Genomic DNA, 19,089 nt, shown 5'->3' on the forward strand with positions numbered 1-19,089 from the left:
TTACTTAGTAGTCTGTGCTGCATCACAAAGGAAACAAATAACATGTATCCAATCAAATTCATAATCAAAGATCAAACCAGATCATTCATTATTAACATCATTTAGGGAATTCAACAGTCCAGTTCATTAAGAAGTCAATAGTAATCATCCGCGAGTCATTTAGGCTCGTAACTATTTATCATAAATTATGAAAGAATACAAACAGTGAATGGTTATACAATCTATAATCCCATTATCAAAGTCAATCAGTTAGCAACAATGACGTTTCTCATTTCACTCTTTCAATTGTCTTCATGTGTACATATAATTAATTTCAATACACATAAACCATATCGATTGCATAATTGGCCTATGAGGATCCGTAGGGCCGTGATCATTGACAATTCACATTACACAATATGTTTGAAGCTGCGCTCCAAGCCGCGCTCCGCGGTAATAACTATTAACAGTAACTGAATGGCCCACTCTCCCGATCGCCACAGATAATTCAGATGAAAGGTAACATAGTCGGTGGATTCATGGACGCACAGAACTTCTGGATCAGATGGAGTTAAGGAAGAGAAAGCAGCGAGAGCAGGCGATGGCAATTTCCTCCTTTTATGGAGTTGAGATCTGTCGGACATTTCCACCTGACCTAATTAAAGCGCCCCTGGCCCAGCTGAGTAAATGGCAATGAATTAAAGGAGTATTCCACCAACTCCATGGGCCTTTTCTACAGCCACCCCGGAAATTTGTTAAATTCCACACTCCTCAAAAAAGGCTCATTGCCCAGGCATAGTCTTAGTTATATGGCCCACCGGCCAGGAGGCTCGAGGCAGCTGAGGGTCCACCATCATTACTACTTGGCCAGTTTCCAGGCTGGCCATTTCTCTCCGCCATTTCCCTCTGTGCTGTAGACATGGTAGGTAATCCCGAATGAATCGGGCCCAAAAATGGTCAGCTAAGATTTGTCTGTGTCGCCACCGGCGTCTGCCTACGAGGTTGGTATCAGCATACATGGCTTGAGGAAGTGATGCATCTCAGTGTCCCATCAAGAGCATAGTCGGTGTAACCGGATCGGGGTCAGCGATGTCTGCAGAGAGATATCCCAAGGGTTTGGAGTCAATTATAATTGGGTGGATAGCATCTGGGTCCAAAACCTCTGCTTGGCGCAGCCTCCCTGCGACTCTGATCACTCCAAGGATTGGATCATATTCTGGGGCAAGAGAGAGAAGACGGCTGTCCTTAGCCACTTCCCTACCGGCTTTCAGAGCTTTTAACTCCTCAGGGAAGCTAACTGCTTGTGCTTGCTGGAGGAGTGGTGTCTCTGCCGCGAGGGATGTAGGTATAGAAGCCACCCCATCTGAGGTCTGGTTTGTGGCGGTGATCAGATCCGGCAGTGTTTGGGATTGTGTTAGGTCAGGGAGAGCCGTTGTTGGTTCCGTAGAAATGCTGTAGCATTGGGCGGACCTCCTTAACTCATGAGCTTCAGTTGGTTGCGGAGGGGCCGTACGCCTGGGGGCTGTCGGCCACTCGTTCTCTGGTTGGGACAAGCCTGCCTTCACAAGGTTATGAATCTCTCGGTTATGAACTTCTGCAAGCTCAGGATTCTTCACCAGGCGTCGCTCCGTTCCACGCAGTAGTGGGAGTACAGCCCGTGTCGTGGTTGCCAGAGGAGGATGGTTGGGCACCCGTAGCAGTGGGGTTGCATACCTGCAAACGCCATCCATTTCAGTGGTGGTGGTGCTCTTCTCCAGGAGGTCTAATGCATAGGAGTCATGTTTCGAGCGAGTGACCTCCTGTAGCTTCCGGTTCGAGAATGTGTCCATCTTCCAGAGCATCTCAACATTCCGAAGGAGGTTAGTGGCTGCATCTGGATTGCTTCTGGTGAAGAGGACTTGCTGTGACTGTACAGCTTGGGTGGAGAGAAGTAGATGGGATGGACCTTGCACAGCCCAACCCAAGGATGTATGGACAGCAATGGGCCCTCCTTCTGGTCCAGCTCGTATAGGCTCAGTCGGGGTGACGAGATGTGGGTGGTCTGACCCAATCAGGATAAGTGGCGCTACTCTGGCCAGGTTAGGAAGAGGCAATCCTCGTAGATGAGGATATTGTTTCTGTAGAACACTTACCGGGCAGGAGTGCTCTGCGAGATTCAAGCCATGAAGGCATTGGTGATGTTATAGGCCACGTCCCTGTTTCCTGAAGGTGAAATGCTAAAGGTTACAGCAGAGCCTTTCATTTGGATAACATCATGTCGCACCGTTCTGAGATTAAGGGTCTCGGGGTCCCCTCCAGGTTAAGCTGACGGGTGGCCGCCGTGAGAATGATTGTTCTTTCTGACCCATCATCTAGAACAGCGAATGTATCAATGCTTCTCCCTTCACTTTTCAGAGTGACCTTGACCACCTTCAACATGACCCTTGGAGACCGGTTCTGCTGGTCGAGGTACAGCTCCTTTGCAGCTCCTACCATCAGCATACTCTGCTCCTTCTGTGCTTGCGGAATTAGATCATGCAACACGGTGAGATGGATTCCTTTACAGTGGTTGCAGGGTTTCCTCAATGTGCAGGTCTCCTCCGCCTTATGGCTACGGGCACACTTGTAGCATCGCTCGCCTGAAGTGATCCAGGCCTTCAATTGAGTTTGAGTGAGCTTTTTTACCCTGGGGCATGAGCCAAGGAAGTGCCCCTTACTATTGCATTATGGGTAGTAAGGCTGGAATTTGATGGTCTTGCTCTTGAGAGGGGTCTTCTTCCCAGGTTCCTCCCCGGCCTCACTATTTAAGTACATGGTAGTGGGATTTGGCCTTTTCTGTCCCTCGTGGCGTTCAAATTCCTTCCTTCCACCGGTGGCTATGGCTGAGATTGTGGCCTGGTGAGCGATGCTCTTCGCCTTTGCCTTCACCTCCAACCATGCGGCCAGGTCTCTAAGAGCATAGGTGCTTCTCGAGCCCTCTTTCAGGATGCCCTTATTCAAACAGTGTTCAATGAAACTGTCTCTGAGGTACACTGGAAGTTTGCTAAGAAGCCTGTCCATGTGGGAGCCACATTTCAGCTCGTTCCCGTCTTCTCCTTCAACGGATTGGAGCATCGAGGTCAGGGATTGGACAGCCAGGGAGAATTCTTGGAAGGCAGCATGGTCTCCCATTTTATTGGAGACGTGTTCAGGATGTTGTTTAGTTCATTCTGGACTAGCTGACGTGACTCACCATATCTCACCTTCAGGGCCTGGAGAGCAGCAGTGTTGCGGAGTGCATAAAGGATTGGGCCAGCCTGTATGCACTGGGAAACCGCAAATGATCCATTAGTACTTGGTATTTGTAGCGTTCTGACAGATGACTGTGAATACCCAGTAGGCTCTCCAATGCCATTTCCAAAAGGACAAATTCACTCTCCTTTCCGTTTTCAAAGTACGGCAGTTTGGGTTTGGGAATTCCATAGGCTGAGGCTACTAGAAGTTTCATAATGTTGGCTCCCTCTTCTGGTTGCGTGAAGGATAAACCCGGGACTTCTGATGAGCCCACTGTGGCCTCATTGGGCCGGTCCCCTACTGTCCCAGACCCACCATTTGTGGCAGCCGGAATAGGGCGAGAGCCCTCCGACCTGTTGTTTGAGGACTGGCCTGGCCCTGGACGAAAGAAACGATTTGCCTAGGTTGGTAATTGGCGGAAAGGCGAAGGAGTGATGCTTTGTCCAGATGGAGGAATGCTAACTTGTGTCACTGGCATAGAGGGCGTTGGCGGAGTGGCCTGTCTCCCGTGCTCCGTGTTGGCTGTTGACCCCGGAGCCTCCGGGGACTGTGGGCCATGCTGTACCAGAGGGTTATATATTCAAACATTTATTTAACAAATAAACAAATTCAAACGTGTATTGTACGTCAACAGGGATAGGCTAAATTATGAATGTAAAACTAGCTACTAAATAGAAGAGATAATGATCTAGTAGTTCATACAAGTAAATTAACTTTAAAAAATGTATTAGATAATGTTACTTTGCTGTCTACAGTTTTAAATTTGCTGTTGTGGCAAAATCAATTTGATTTCATCCCAGCAGGAACGCATCGAACCAAAATATTCCTTCGGGGAAGCTCCCAAGCCATCAAGACCCACGCCTCACGCCATTGGCCGTTCGCTTTCACCACGGCGTTCGAGGAGTAGCAGTCTGCCTACCACAGTGCCACATCCAACCAGCTAATAGTATGATTATTTACTGACAGATAGCAAGCTGATAGCAAGCTAAATGCCACCACACTCCATGTAAATTTAGCAAGCTAGCTAGCGGATTAGATAGAGTAAAATTGCTTGTTTTCAGATACAAAAATAGAGCTAAAGTTGCATCATTGGCATGGTGGTTTTGACCTGGGTCCACCCTATGTTTGAATAAAATCTTGGGGTAAGGATGACAGCAGTGGTGGAGCCGATGGACGATACGGATTTCACTTATTATTGACATCTACAGGTGGCCTCTCATTAGGCAGGATTAGGTGGCCTCTCATTAGAATCGGCCTTGATTATCACATTCACGGACATTGATTTTTGGTCCGACCAAATCCAAATCTATCATAGACGTCTATGTTTTGTTCAGATTTGGTGCGGTCTGGACCAGACAAACACAGACGTTTATAAATTACATTACATTTAAATTACATTTTCAATTTTCATTCAGAACTGAAAATGTACCTGATATCATAGTCTGGAAAATACGTATTTTTCAATGTCTTTAACGCCTTTTCAACATCCGGAATAATACGACTTTTCACCTTTTTATTCAGAACCTAAATTGAACCTAATTTTAACATCTGGAAAATACGTATTTTAGACGTCTTTTCAACGTGATTTTGCTTAATGGGACTATTCTACTTTTGCAGGGGCGGCATATTTTTGGTCTCGCCTAGGGAGGCAGAAAGGCAAGGACCGGCCCTGACCCCTTGCCTTGGGGGACATGGTAACTTTAGCAGGACAAAATGCAACTATACGGACAAAGTAGAAAGGGAGAGAGGAAGAGACAGTCCATCAACAGCATAACTGTAGTTTTTGTATCTAAAACCTGCAATTATATTTATAATTCAATCTAATTCGTTGGCTAGTTTGTCAGTTTACATATAGCTTTCATTGTATTTAGCTCGCTATCTGTCAGTCAATCGGAGCTGGCTGAATTTCTGCAGTCTCGTGACGCAGCCGGTAGCTAGCGAGCTACTTTGCCGCTTTGGATGCAGCAGGCAGACTACCGGCCGAGATCAGCCATGCTTTTCTTCGCCCTCATGCAGGCTAAATAGCGATATAAATCAACAGTCAATCCAGTAGGGTCTGGAAACTATAGTCAACTTCGATTGGTCAATCTCAACGGGATGTCGCGGAGTAAATTCAATAAAATAAAACAAATCACTTCATTCAAATGTTGGTTCTTCATTGAAAATGAATATTTGTTTTGAATATTGTGTTTTATCGCCCCCCAAAGTGTTATATGAATCTATTGTGAGTTTCTCCTTCGGGTGCAGCGGTGGAAGCGTTGCTGAGAGCCCATTGGCTATCGGAAAGGTCAATGTTGTGGGTATTGAAGGTTTGGGAGCTTTTCCCGGAAGAAACATTTCGGTTCAACTTGCCAGGAGGAACATCTCGTGTGACTTGCGGTAAGTAGGTGGCACTTTATTTTTTATTTTTTTTGCAAAGAAGCCAATAGGAAAACACTTATCATGATGACAACGTTTAGATACCCAATCTTAAATTACTTCTTACAGGAGCGCTCTCTTCCGGTAGTATAAAGATTGCCACGAGTTAGCTCGCGGAGTCGGAGAGTATCCATCTTGAAAAGCAGCCTCCGGCACCTTGCTCAATTTTAAACGGTAAACGCCATTTGTATTTGTTTACCGCTCACGTATTGAGTTATGTGATTCAACGATTTATGTCATCTGCCATTAAGCTAGCTAAATAATGTATTAGTTACCTTAACGTTAGCTATTGCTAACTAGATTTGTCAAGTCAGGCACCACTGGCAGGCCGCGAACACTAACAGAATAACCAACTAAATTTAGCTAGATTAATTGCTAGCTAGATCTGTTTTAAGATGTTTTTTTTTGTTGCAGGCGTTTGAATTGTTTCTGTACAATTTGCATGAATGTGTATGAAGTAAAACGTTGGCTCAAAGTGATTTGTGTTAGCAACATTACATGCTAACTAGCCAGAGAAGCCGGTTAGCTTTATGGCCTGCGTCAGAATGTGCACGAATGTCTACAACAAATGTCATGCATTTTTAGCTAACAGCCAGCTAACGTTTCCTTTATCCCCATGGGTAGGTGATCACTATGTCTGACGACGCAGAACAGCAATTAATGGAGACGTCCGAAAATGGAAACGAAGCAGAAGAGTTGAATGGAGCAGAAGAAGCCACATTACAGGCCGAGACGGAGGAACAAGACAAACAGAGTTGTGAGGAAGACGCTGCTGTGGAGGAAGTGGACGCCCAGAACGGAGCGGCAGAAGGGGGACAGATAAATGCAAGCAAAGGCGAGGATGACGCTGGGTAAGTTTATGAATGGTTGTTTTACATAGTCGTATTATAATAACGTTAGCTGCAAACGTTTTATCTTTTGTTTAGTCTTGGCGCCATGCCCAGCCCATTTGGGGGATGGGCTTCAACTGGCTGGCATTGTTACACTTATGCAATCGGTGTTTTGAGTTGCGGTGATACAACCGAAGTGTAAACTCCCAGTTTTATTGGCCTGTACAAGTTTGTAAGCCACAATGTGTGCCCCCCCCCGAACTTGAATGCAATTTAAGTGCCTGCTCAGTTGTCAGTTAGTGAGCTTTGTCCTCGGTCCTTACTGATCTGTGTTTCTCTGCAGCAAAATGTTTGTTGGTGGACTTAGCTGGGACACTAGCAAAAAAGACCTGAAAGACTACTTCTCCAAATTTGGAGAGGTGACAGATTGTACCATCAAGATGGACTCAAACACAGGAAGGTCACGCGGGTTTGGGTTCATCTTGTTCCAAACGGCAGCAAGTGTAGACAAGGTGTGTGTTCCATGGGAAAGGTGACATGATTTTGATATCTTGCATTTGTGGAAGTTGGGCTTTGTAGACAATTATTTTTATTTTTTTGGGCAACCTTGAAGGTTCTTGAGCAGAAAGAACACAGGCTAGATGGACGACAGATAGACCCAAAGAAGGCTATGGCAATGAAGAAGGAACCAGCCAAGAAGATCTTTGTTGGTGGTCTTAATCCAGAAGCCACAGAGGAGACCATCAGAGAGTACTTTGGAACCTTTGGGGAGGTTTGTCACTGTCCTTCTATCATTCTATGATGACCTCTGCAGGACCCTCCTGTGTTTCAGTAGCTACGGATGTTATTGATGTGTTATTAATTTGTCTCTTTCCTCAAACCTTTTTAGATTGAATCCATCGAACTCCCAGTGGACCCCAAATTCAAAAAAAGGAGGGGTTTTATCTTCATCACGTTCAAAGAAGAGTCCACTGTTAAAAAATGCCTTGAGAAAAAGTTCCACAATGTGTGTGGAACTAAAGTTACAGATGGAAAGGAAGGTCTTGTATGTATATTGATTTATTTTTCTACTTACTGTTGGTGGAGATGTGCATGCTGGGTGCATCCTATATCAATTTGGCTAAGCATCCTATCTGTGTGTGAAATGCAAACTTGTGTCTAATTGCAACTTTATTTGTGTATAGTCTTCATTCCCTGCTGAAATGCTTTGGGGCATGATCACTCACCCTGGCTTGAAATAATGTATCCTCACTAGGGCTGGGCGGTATACCATAATTTATGATATACCAGTATCGAAGTACGGACCGGTTTGGGTTTTTACTTTAACTTCTATACCGGTATTTGAATGTTTGGTTTGTTAAATGTGATAAGCTGTGGGTAACATCCATTTGCATAGTTTACTCGGCTACTTGAGTCATCTCTCTCTCTCCATGCCGCTTTCTACCGACCTAGCCCCGCCCCCTGTCATTCAAAGAGCGCATTGTTGTTCCTCAACCGCATGATCAATGCAGCACATACAACAATGATGCTGTTTTCACTTTGCTTCTTAATCTAAATCCACTAGCGTTCTATAATGACACTATTAGTTTGTTTCTTACATCAGCAAACCGCTCGTTTGTCTTAGCAAGTTGCCCTAAATCTGCAGGTGCTATTTGTTAGCCGCTAATAGCTATATGTTAGCTACATGAAGTAGCTAAGAGAACATGCAATGTATCTGATGTAATCGTTCTATTTCCAGGATTGCAACAGTTATGCTCAACTTTTACTTCACTGCATTCCTAAAGAAAATACAGTACTTTTTACTCCATACATTTTCCCTGACACCTAAAAGTACTCGTTACATTTTGAATGCTTAGCAGGACAGGGATATGGTCCAATTCACACAATTGTCAAGAGAACATCCCTGGTCATCCCTACTGCCTCTGATCTGGTGGACTCACTAAACAGAGAACATCCCTGGTCATCCCTACTGCCTCTGATCTGGTGGACTCACTAAACAGAGAACATCCCTGGTCATCCCTACTGCCTCTGATCTGGTGGACTCACTAAACAGAGAACATCCCTGGTCATCCCTACTGCCTCTGATCTGGAGGACTCACTAAACAGAGAACATCCCTGGTCATCCCTACTGCCTCTGATCTGGAGGACTCACTAAACAGAGAACATCCCTGGTCATCCCTACTGCCTCTGATCTGGAGGACTCACTAAACAGAGAACATCCCTGGTCATCCCTACTGCCTCTGATCTGGAGGACTCACTAAACAGAGAACATCCCTGGTCATCCCTACTGCCTCTGATCTGGAGGACTCACTAAACAGAGAACATCCCTGGTCATCCCTACTGCCTCTGATCTGGAGGACTCACTAAACAGAGAACATCCCTGGTCATCCCTACTGCCTCTGATCTGGAGGACTCACTAAACAGAGAACATCCCTGGTCATCCCTACTGCCTCTGATCTGGAGGACTCACTAAACAGAGAACATCCCTGGTCATCCCTACTGCCTCTGATCTGGAGGACTCACTAAACAGAGAACATCCCTGGTCATCCCTACTGCCTCTGATCTGGTGGACTCACTAAACAGAGAACATCCCTGGTCATCCCTACTGCCTCTGATCTGGAGGACTCACTAAACAGAGAACATCCCTGGTCATCCCTACTGCCTCTGATCTGGAGGACTCACTAAACAGAGAACATCCCTGGTCATCCCTACTGCCTCTGATCTGGTGGACTCACTAAACAGAGAACAACCCTGGTCATCCCTACTGCCTCTGATCTGGAGGACTCACTAAACAGAGAACATCCCTGGTCATCCCTACTGCCTCTGATCTGGTGGACTCACTAAACAGAGAACATCCCTGGTCATCCCTACTGCCTCTGATCTGGAGGACTCACTAAACAGAGAACATCCCTGGTCATCCCTACTGCCTCTGATCTGGTGGACTCACTAAACAGAGAACATCCCCGGTCATCTCTACTACCTCTGATCTGGAGGACTCACTAAACAGAGAACATCCCTGGTCATCCCTACTGCCTCTGATCTGGTGGACTCACTAAACAGAGAACATCCCTGGTCATCTCTACTGCCTCTGATCTGGAGGACTCACTAAACAGAGAACATCCCTGGTCATCCCTACTGCCTCTGATCTGGAGGACTCACTAAACAGAGAACATCCCTGGTCATCTCTACTGCCTCTGATCTGGAGGACTCACTAAACAGAGAACATCCCTGGTCATCCCTACTGCCTCTGATCTGGTGGACTCACTAAACAGAGAACATCCCTGGTCATCCCTACTGCCTCTGATCTGGTGGACTCACTAAACAGAGAACATCCCTGGTCATCCCTACTGCCTCTGATCTGGAGGACTCACTAAACAGAGAACATCCCTGGTCATCCCTACTGCCTCTGATCTGGAGGACTCACTAAACAGAGAACATCCCTGGTCATCCCTACTGCCTCTGATCTGGTGGACTCACTAAACAGAGAACATCCCTGGTCATCCCTACTGCCTCTGATCTGGAGGACTCACTAAACAGAGAACATCCCTGGTCATCCCTACTGCCTCTGATCTGGTGGACTCACTAAACAGAGAACATCCCTGGTCATCCCTACTGCCTCTGATCTGGCCGACTTACTAAACACACATGCTTTGTTTTTAAATTATGTCTGAGTGTGCCCCTGGCTAGCCATACATTTAAAAAAATAAATATGTATTTTTTTTTTTTTAAATACGTATTTTTTTTTTTAAATGTATGGCTAAAAAAAAACTAGAAAATTGTGCTATCTGGTTTGCTTATTATAAGGAATTTGAAGTTATTTGTACATTGATACTTAAGTACATTTTATCAATTACTTTTAATACTAAGTGTATTTAAAACCAAATTATTTTACTCAAGTATTTTACTGGGTGACTTTTTTACTTGAGTAACTTTCTATTAACAGTTCTTTACTTTTACTCAAGTATGACAATTGGTTACTTTTTCCACCACTGCAATTGGGTGCAGGAAATTATAAAAGTGCTGAAATTAGTTTTGTTTGCAGGTGAATTGTTTTATACTGTTCAATCAGAATGGAGAGACTCATTGAAACCACTTAGAATATGTGTTGCCACCCTAGGAGTTCTCACTACTAAAGCACCCTGGGATCGCTCACTGCTCCTGGAGCACCCTGGGCTCGCTCACTGCTCCTGGAGCACCCTGGGCTCGCTCACTGCTCCTGGAGCACCCTGGGCTCGCTCACTGCTCCTGGAGCACCCTGGGCTCGCGCACTGCTCCTGGAGCACCCTGGGCTCGCGCACTGCTCCTGGAGCACCCTGGGCTCGCGCACTACTTCTGGAGCAAATGTTGCGCTTTTATTATTCTAACTAAAAATACCATTAATTTTTTTAATACTGTGATATAATATTTTGGCCATATCTCCCAGCCCTAATCTCACCGACATTTTCATGTTGCATGCAAGAGTTTCAGACTTGTTTTCATGGTGTTAAATTATTTGACCGCTTCGTTACATCAATTTGAACACATTTTCTTATTTGCATTTTAGAATTCAGATCTACGTTTTTTTTTTTAAATGAATTGTATTGACATTCAGTGTCTGACTGAGATGGGGGTCCAGTGTGAGCTTTAAGCTAAAAATCAATGCTTCAACTTAAGATGTGACTTGTCTGAATAGCCCTAGCATGTTTGTACTCCATGCTGCAATCTCTTTGCAGCATCCTATATAATTAAATATCCTTGTTTGTCATCCCAGTGTGAGATAAAAATCGCCCAGCCCAAAGAGGTGTACCAGCAGCAGCAATTTGGAGGCCGTGGTGGCGCCAGCTATGGAGGAGGCCGGGGAGGCAGAGGCCGTGGTGGTGGTGGTGGTGAGTATTAACTCAACAGCGACATTTTGTTTTGAGTGACCAGGGCATAGAGAAGGTCTGTGTACAATGGGTTCTACCTGCAGGAAGACATTCTGGTCTAAGGCTGCGAGATGGGTGTGGTACTCTAGGCAGGGCCGGCTCTGAGAAACTGGATTGCTAATTGGCATCTCTGGACTATGAATATCTTTTATTTTTTATTTTTTTAAAAACATTTTTTAGTCTGACTTGGAACCACCTTTTTGTTTCCCTCAGGCCAAAACCAGTATGGCAACCAGGGTTATAATAACTACTGGAACCAGGGCTATGGCAGCCAGGGCTATGGCAACCAGGGCTATGGCAACCAGGGCTATGGTTATGGTGGGCAGCAGGCCTATGGGAACTATGGCGCTTACGGCAACTATGACTACTCTGCTGGATACTACGGAGGTGGCTATGGAGGGGGCTACGACTACAGTGAGTATACAGACCTCTGGCAAGCGCCTACCTGATTTATATGACTTGTCTTTGCACAGAAGCACTCAGTCCTCTCTCTCTATTCCTGCAGACCAGGGCAATACAAGCTATGGGAAAACTCCAAGACGTGGAGGTCACCAGGGTAGCTACAAGCCATACTGATCTCATGTAGTGCAGGTATGCATTTTAGTGCCTTGTAACATTGTGGTCCTATATATAGCTGTTAGATTTGTGGCATTGATGCCAACAATTCCTTGCCACGATTTAGTCTGGCCCAGGGGGAAGGCTATTGTGGATTAGAATGAAATTATCCACTGTTCATCAATTGGATTTAGAAAGTACCGTTGGGGGCAGGAAACTTTGTTTAAAAGGACACAACCTCAAACCCTCAAATTTGCCTGCATAATCTGCATCAAAGATGCACCCCTACAACTACACTACTGGATCAATAAGGGTTGATGTTGCGGTGGACCATGTTCTAGAGCGGGAGATGGGAGACTATCTGCTTAAAGCTGCACAGCAAATTTAACAAAATGTCTGCCGTTTCCCTTAATGCTATGCTATGACCGATCTAACCAGCAGCATTGGCTTCCTAATCATCCCCTTCTTGCATGCTTGTTGCTCTAGCTGTTTGCTCTTTGATTCAGGGTGGTGGGGGGTCGTGTCATAAGTGGTGTGGCAACAATTCCCTTTTTCTCCTCTCTTAAAGGACTCAAGTAATCCAGATTTGAGACTGGGGTGCGGCAGTGTGCAGGACTTCATTCTTTCCTTTGGGATGACAGACTTGAACTCCACTTTGTACAGACCATCTGAGGAACTGGGGAAGCAAATGTCACTTTTCCACAGTTTTTTATTTTATCTTTATTTTTATTTTTTGGTCCACATTTCCAGAGATGGAAGTAATTTTTACTGTACTTTTTGGTACCTTTGAATCTAATGTATTGTATGGTATTTTACATGGCGACTGGATTTACATGAGCATCGAAAGCTGTCAGAGCTTTTAAAATAAAGCAATTCTGAGTAATTTTTTTCTGGTTTCTAGATTACTTTATTTTCTGACTCTGCAAGTTGGCAACAGAACTTTCAACAAGGAATTCGGTGTAGGATTGGCGATCATGTAAAAAGGGATTTATCTGATTTTTTTTTTTTTTTCATTTAAGATTTGTCTCTAGAGAACGTCTGCTTGTAAATGGAAGCAACCAATATATTTTGGATTCATTTTTAATTTTGACCTGTGTTAAGTGGCATTTACACACCTAGTTTTATGCTTAAAATATTGCAGGGGGGGTTGCAGCCCCCTGGAATTACATTCCACCAGTGTCTTTGGCAAATTGTTAGAAATAAACATTTGTTTATAATTTGTGTCCATTTCTGTTTTAATGCATAACTTATGGATACTGTCCTTGGCGTTAAGTTCATCATGGCTAATTTACAATCCTCTTAAACTATTTGTGCTTTTCCAACGGAGGTTGCTGACAGGTTTTGGCATATTTAATTCTGTATTTTTTTTTTTTTAAACATTAGGCTTTCATTTTATGGCTGGGTTTACTTACACAGGCAGCCCAAGTTTGTTATTTTTGCCCAATTGGCGAAAGGTCTTCTCTTATCAGTCAAAACCAATGAAATATTTAAAATCCTATTTGGGCTGCCTATGTAAATGAAGCTGTACGCATTGCAAAAAGAACACGCAACTTACATGTAGGCGACGTGGACCGTGCTTTGCAATGGCAGACGGAAGTGTGTTAAAATTCGTTGAGTGTCTTGTCAGCTCTACAAAGGGACTTACCTCTAATCCTAAATTCCCACCTGTTAGTGTTCTGTTCTACGTGATTTAATTGCACAACTGGTGTACCAGGTCTAAATCTGTCCCTGATTAGAAGGGAACAATGGAAAAAAAGTGGAACTAGTGTTGGGGTCTATAGTTGAGTATTGAGGGGCTTCTACACAATCCAGTGACAAATTGCCTGTGAAGCGGCTCACTTATTATACAGACTTAGATCAATTGTAATTGAACATGGTGGCATTCTGTACATGTTTATGTTCTGGAATGTTCAATTGAACTGCAACAGTAGGGTACTGAATGACCAGTTGAACAATGTGGTGGGGAACATGGTTAGCATGACCACTGCCCTTTTTAAATGTCTTAATGATCTGTATTATGTTTTGCGTGAACCCCAGGAAGCGTAGCTGCAGCTAATGGGGATCCTAATATAAATACCAAAAAGGTCACTCATTGCTTCAAGCCACACCCAGCAAACGTACCCTAGACACTCTTCCAAAAAAGTTTGGGGGCAACTTGTCATTCAGTACTAACCGTTCTTCAACAGTTAGCAAACCAATGCACCTCATGTTTTTCCAGCCTCGTCCCAGATCTGTCTCCACCTATAGCCTGGTCCCAGATCTGTCTCCACCTATAGCCTGGTCCCAGATCTGTCTCCACCTATAGCCTGGTCCCAGATCTGTCTCCACCTATAGCCTGGTCCCAGATCTGTCTCCACCTATAGCCTGGTCCCAGGTCTGTCTCCACCTATAGCCTGGTCCCAGGTCTGTCTCCACCTATAGCCTGGTCCCAGGTCTGTCTCCACCTATAGCCTGGTCCCAGGTCTGTCTCCACCTATAGCCTGGTCCCAGGTCTGTCTCCACCTATAGCCTGGTCCCAGGTCTGTCTCCACCTATAGCCTGGTCCCAGGTCTGTCTCCACCTATAGCCTGGTCCCAGATCTGTTGTCTCCTATAGCCTGGTCCCAGATCTGTTGTCTCCTCCTATAGCCTGGTCCCAGATCTGTTGTCTCCACCTATAGCCTGGTCCCAGATCTGTTGTCTCCACCTATAGCCTGGTCCCAGATCTGTTGTCTCCACCTATAGCCTGGTCCCAGATCTGTCTCCACCTATAGCCTGGTCCCAGATCTGTCTCCACCTATAGCCTGGTCCCAGATCTGTCTCCACCTATAGCCTGGTCCCAGATCTGTCTCCACCTATAGCCTGGTCCCAGGTCTGTCTCCACCTATAGCCTGGTCCCAGGTCTGTCTCCACCTATAGCCTGGTCCCAGGTCTGTCTCCACCTATAGCCTGGTCCCAGGTCTGTCTCCAGCTATAGCCTGGTCCCAGATCTGTTGTCTCCTATAGCCTGGTCCCAGATCTGTTGTCTCCTCCTATAGCCTGGTCCCAGATCTGTTGTCTCCACCTATAGCCTGGTCCCAGATCTGTTGTCTCCTTCTATAGCCTGGTCCCAGATCTGTTGTCTCCTTCTATAGCCTGGTCCCAGATCAGTTGTCTCCTTCTATAGCCTGGTCCCAGATCAGTTGTCTCCTTCTATAGCCTGGTCCCAGATCTGTTGTCTCCTTCTATAGCCTGGTCCCAGATCTGTTGTCTCCTTCTATAGCCTGGTCCCAGATCTGTTGTCTCCTTCTATAGCCTGGTCCCAGATCTGTTGTCTCCTTCTATAGCCTGGTCCCAGATCTGTTGTCTCCTTCTATAGCCTGATCCCAGATCTGTTGTCTCCTTCTATAGCCTGGTCCCAGATCTGTTGTCTCCTATAGCCTGGTCCCAGGTCTGTTTGTGCTTTTGTCTACTCCATTATCAAGCCTAACAAGTTGGCAAGAGAGCAGAAACAGACTGGCACCCAGGCTATAATAGAGACTAGAAACAGACTGGCACCCAGGCTATAATAAAGAGAGACTAGAAACAGACTGGCACCCAGGCTAGCCACTAATCAATGTTTCTTGAGCTACATCTGCTATTCTGAGGTTCTGGGAAATGTGGAAGACTGCATCTGAAGAGATGAATATACTGGTTTTGATCTTTAGGCCTGTAGGAGAGATGAATATACTGGTTTTGATCTTTAGGCCTGTAGGAGAGATGAATATACTGGTTTTGATCTTTAGGCCTGTAGGAGAGATGAATATACTGGTTTTGATCTTTAGGCCTGTAGGAGAGATTAATATACTGGTTTTGATCTTTAGGCCTGTAGGAGAGATTAATATACTGGTTTTGATCTTTAGGCCTGTAGGAGAGATTAATATACTGGTTTTGATCTTTAGGACTGTAGTGTACTTTAATTTGAGGACTCATCCTGTTAACACGACAATGTAAGAAAAACAAACATATTTTTTTCAATGTCATCTTTATTACTCTGACTAAGGTGGTGTTTACACTGGCAACAACACAGATATTTTTTTCAGAGCTGATCTGATTGGTGAAAATAAGATTTGAATTTGGGCTGCCTGTGTAAACAGCCAGAAAGACATACAAAACAAATTGAGCCATTAAGTGCTTGGAAAAACTCCTGCTCCTCTGACTGTAACAGCCAATCCTAATACCCCTTTAGTATTTGACATGTGGAGCACCAGTGTGATAGTCTAGGTCTTGTTATAGTGGAGGTTCCCGGCAGACGGGCTTGATAAATCAAATTAAAATCTTCTCTTCCTCTGGTCAATGCGATTGCTCTCGCTTCCTCTCTTCGTCGATTGCTACAACAGAGAAACAAAGCAAAATGTTGAACCTTTTGCAATGAAGACGGCCATCTCTGATATTCATGAATAATAAACATTCCATTTACATTATTGAATGATGCGGATGATCCAATGACCTCTCATCCTCGTTTAAGGCAAAATGGTTGAGTGAGATGGCTGAGACACACCCTGACTCAGAAGGTCACTTTCACAGATTGCAGCTCTCGAGTTGAAGCACACATGTTGACTCATCACCACTGTCACCATGTAAAATGTATGTAAATTAGGAGAACATCTCCCCCTGTTTGGGACAGGGTACAGTACAAGGTGTCTTTTTACAAGGAATCTGTAAAACGATTTTGCTTAATCTGTAACATATTTGCATTTCCGTTGTCGAATCAACCTATTATATAGAATACCCCCTGAACACACACAGTTGCCCTTACATGGATGGGAGATCATTTCCCTTTTCTTTTGCCTGGTCATTTTGCTAGGGAGAGATGCCAGTATGAAGAGTGATCCGTCTAGCAGCCAATGGCACGCCTCACAGGGCTGAGCCCTGGCTCAAGTACATTCATCACACAGCTAGATTAACAAGATTCACTCACTTTCTTTGGTTGGCAATGGGTTCTTCACTCTGGTCTCCGTCTTCTTCAGCTTAGTCTTATCAAAGCAGGAGATTTCCCTCATGTTGGGTTTGTCAGACATGATGGCTGTAAGTGGAGAAAGAGAGCTGTAAATGAGACAGTAGTTAGTATCAATATGTTACTATCAGAATGGCTATGAGTATGGACACGCCTTAGAATGGAACATGACTCATGTCCTCAGAGTTTTAAGATTGCTACCGCTGTCTGTCTGTCTGTCTGTATGTGTATGTAGGTGGGTTGTGAAGGGCAGCTGGTTCTAAGAGGTTCATGGATGGGTGTTGGTCTCTCTGTCTGGCTGAGTTATACCTCATGTCTGCTCCTCAGATCCTCTATGTACTATTAGGCTTGGTCTTTGTTCTCCTCTTTACCATCCTTCTCTCTCTATCCCCCATTCTGTCTATCCCCTTTTCTACCATCCTCCATTCTGTCTATCCCCCTTCTACCATCCCCGATTCTGTCTATCCCCTTTCTACCATCCTCCATTCTGTCTATCCCCCTTCTACCATCCTCCATTCTGTCTATCCCCCTTCTACCATCCTCCATTCTGTCTATCCCCCTTCTACCATCCTCCATTCTGTCTATCCCCCTTCTACCATCCTCCATTCTGTCTATCCCCCTTCTACCAACCTTCTGTCTGTCTATCCCCCTTTTACGCCTCCTCCATTCTGTCTATCCCCCTTCTACCAACCTTCTGTCTGTCTATCCCCCTTTTACGCCTCCTCCATTCTGTCTATCCCCTCCTTCTACGCCTCCTTCATTCTCTCTATTTTCCCCTTCTACCCCTCGCTGTGAATCCAGCCCTTCCTTTCTCCTCCTAGAGGTATCATGTTAGAGGTAATCAATCACCACCCAGGGAGAGAAAGTGTCTCGTTATATTCCAGTCTATTAGTAATATCCCCTCCTAAAATGTCCTCAGTCTTTTTGGGTAAGGCTGTCTAATTGCCAGCCTGCTGTGATACTACAAGTAACTGACTTTATGGTCACAGTAAATGGGTGGCATATGGACTGTGATAGATAATATGGCATACTGACACAGATTGTGCGCTCAACCAATCTGTTAACGACGTCGGTTTCCCTGAAGACCACCCCACTGGCGGGGGGGGGTGAATGATGGCATTCACTGATATCATTTCACTGATATTAGGCTCATGGGCTAATGTTCCACATAAGCTAAAAGATGTAGCATATGTAATATGATATACATTTAATATATGTACCGATGTAATGGAGAGTGTGTCTTACCTTAGAGCAGGGTGTGCTGGTTCCAGAAGCTGCACGTGCCAGTGTCTATGTCTCTCTATTAGCGAGTCCAGAGCTGCGTCTGATACTGCATGTGTGTTTCAGAAGGGTGTGGGCAGGGGGGAAAGGGAGGTGGCTATTGATCTGCCCATCTCATCCTCCTCCATACATCCTGACACAACATTAAATATTCATGCCACGTAGTAGGAGGTGCAGCAGCACCAGTTCCCAGAGTAACACTGCTGATTCCACACTGATAGGAAAAACAGTGGGGTCTGAAATTATTGACACCCTTGACAAAGATAATGACTATAAAATAAATGATTCAAATACTGGGGAAATTATATTATTTTATAGTACTAATTGCTCAGAGAAATGGATTTTGTTTAAACAAGTAATCATTATTTTTCTCAAAAAGGTAGGGGTCAACATTATTAACACCTCTAAAGATTCTTATAAATAAAGTAGTCAAAAGTTTAGTATTTAGTCCCATATTCCCAGCACGCAATGACCACATCAAGCTTGTGACTCTACAAACTTGTTGGGTGCATTTGCAGTTATTTTTTGGTTTGATGTTATTTTGTGGCCAGTAAAAACAAGTGGTTATTAAATCATTTCTGGTGTCATTTCAGATGATCCTGAATGAACCGTGAATAATGATGAGTGGGAAAGTTACAGAGGGATAAAGGTTATTCTTCCAAGACATGCTAATGTCCCCTGTTATTGGTAATGGTGAGATGTTAGCATGTCATGGGGGTATGATATTACATGCTAACGTCCCGTTATTGGTAATGGTGAGATGTTAGCATGTCATGGGGGTATGATATTACATGCTAACGTCCCCTGTTACTGGTAATGGTGAGATGTTAGCATGTCATGGGGGTATGATATTACATGCTAACGTCCCCTGTTATTGGTAATGGTGAGATGTTAGCATGTCATGGGGGTATGATATT

General features: G+C 44.7%; 1 protein-coding gene across 6 annotated transcripts; it reads left to right on the forward strand.

Moving 5' to 3' along the window:
* The first annotated feature begins 5,540 nt into the window (after positions 1-5,540).
* LOC139417972 (heterogeneous nuclear ribonucleoprotein A/B-like) lies at positions 5,541-13,155 on the forward strand. Of its 6 annotated transcripts, none has more exons than XM_071167003.1 (10): positions 5,541-5,610; positions 5,719-5,823; positions 6,274-6,500; positions 6,823-6,991; positions 7,093-7,251; positions 7,369-7,524; positions 11,230-11,344; positions 11,597-11,797; positions 11,889-11,974; positions 12,507-13,155. In XM_071167003.1, exons 3-9 carry the CDS (start codon positions 6,283-6,285, stop codon positions 11,957-11,959), a joined length of 1,089 nt encoding a protein of 362 aa, XP_071023104.1. In that variant the 5' UTR covers positions 5,541-5,610; positions 5,719-5,823; positions 6,274-6,282; the 3' UTR covers positions 11,960-11,974; positions 12,507-13,155. The 6 variants fall into 6 exon arrangements, with proteins under 6 accessions (XP_071023104.1, XP_071023107.1, XP_071023109.1 ...); XM_071167005.1 differs by having other exon boundaries at positions 5,579-5,610; positions 11,230-11,338; XM_071167004.1 differs by having other exon boundaries at positions 5,581-5,610; positions 11,230-11,341.
* The last annotated feature ends 5,934 nt before the right edge of the window (positions 13,156-19,089 follow it).

The sequence above is a fragment of the Oncorhynchus clarkii genome, chromosome 10 (assembly GCF_045791955.1).
Source record: "Oncorhynchus clarkii lewisi isolate Uvic-CL-2024 chromosome 10, UVic_Ocla_1.0, whole genome shotgun sequence".
In the NCBI taxonomy this organism is placed as follows: domain Eukaryota; kingdom Metazoa; phylum Chordata; class Actinopteri; order Salmoniformes; family Salmonidae; genus Oncorhynchus; species Oncorhynchus clarkii.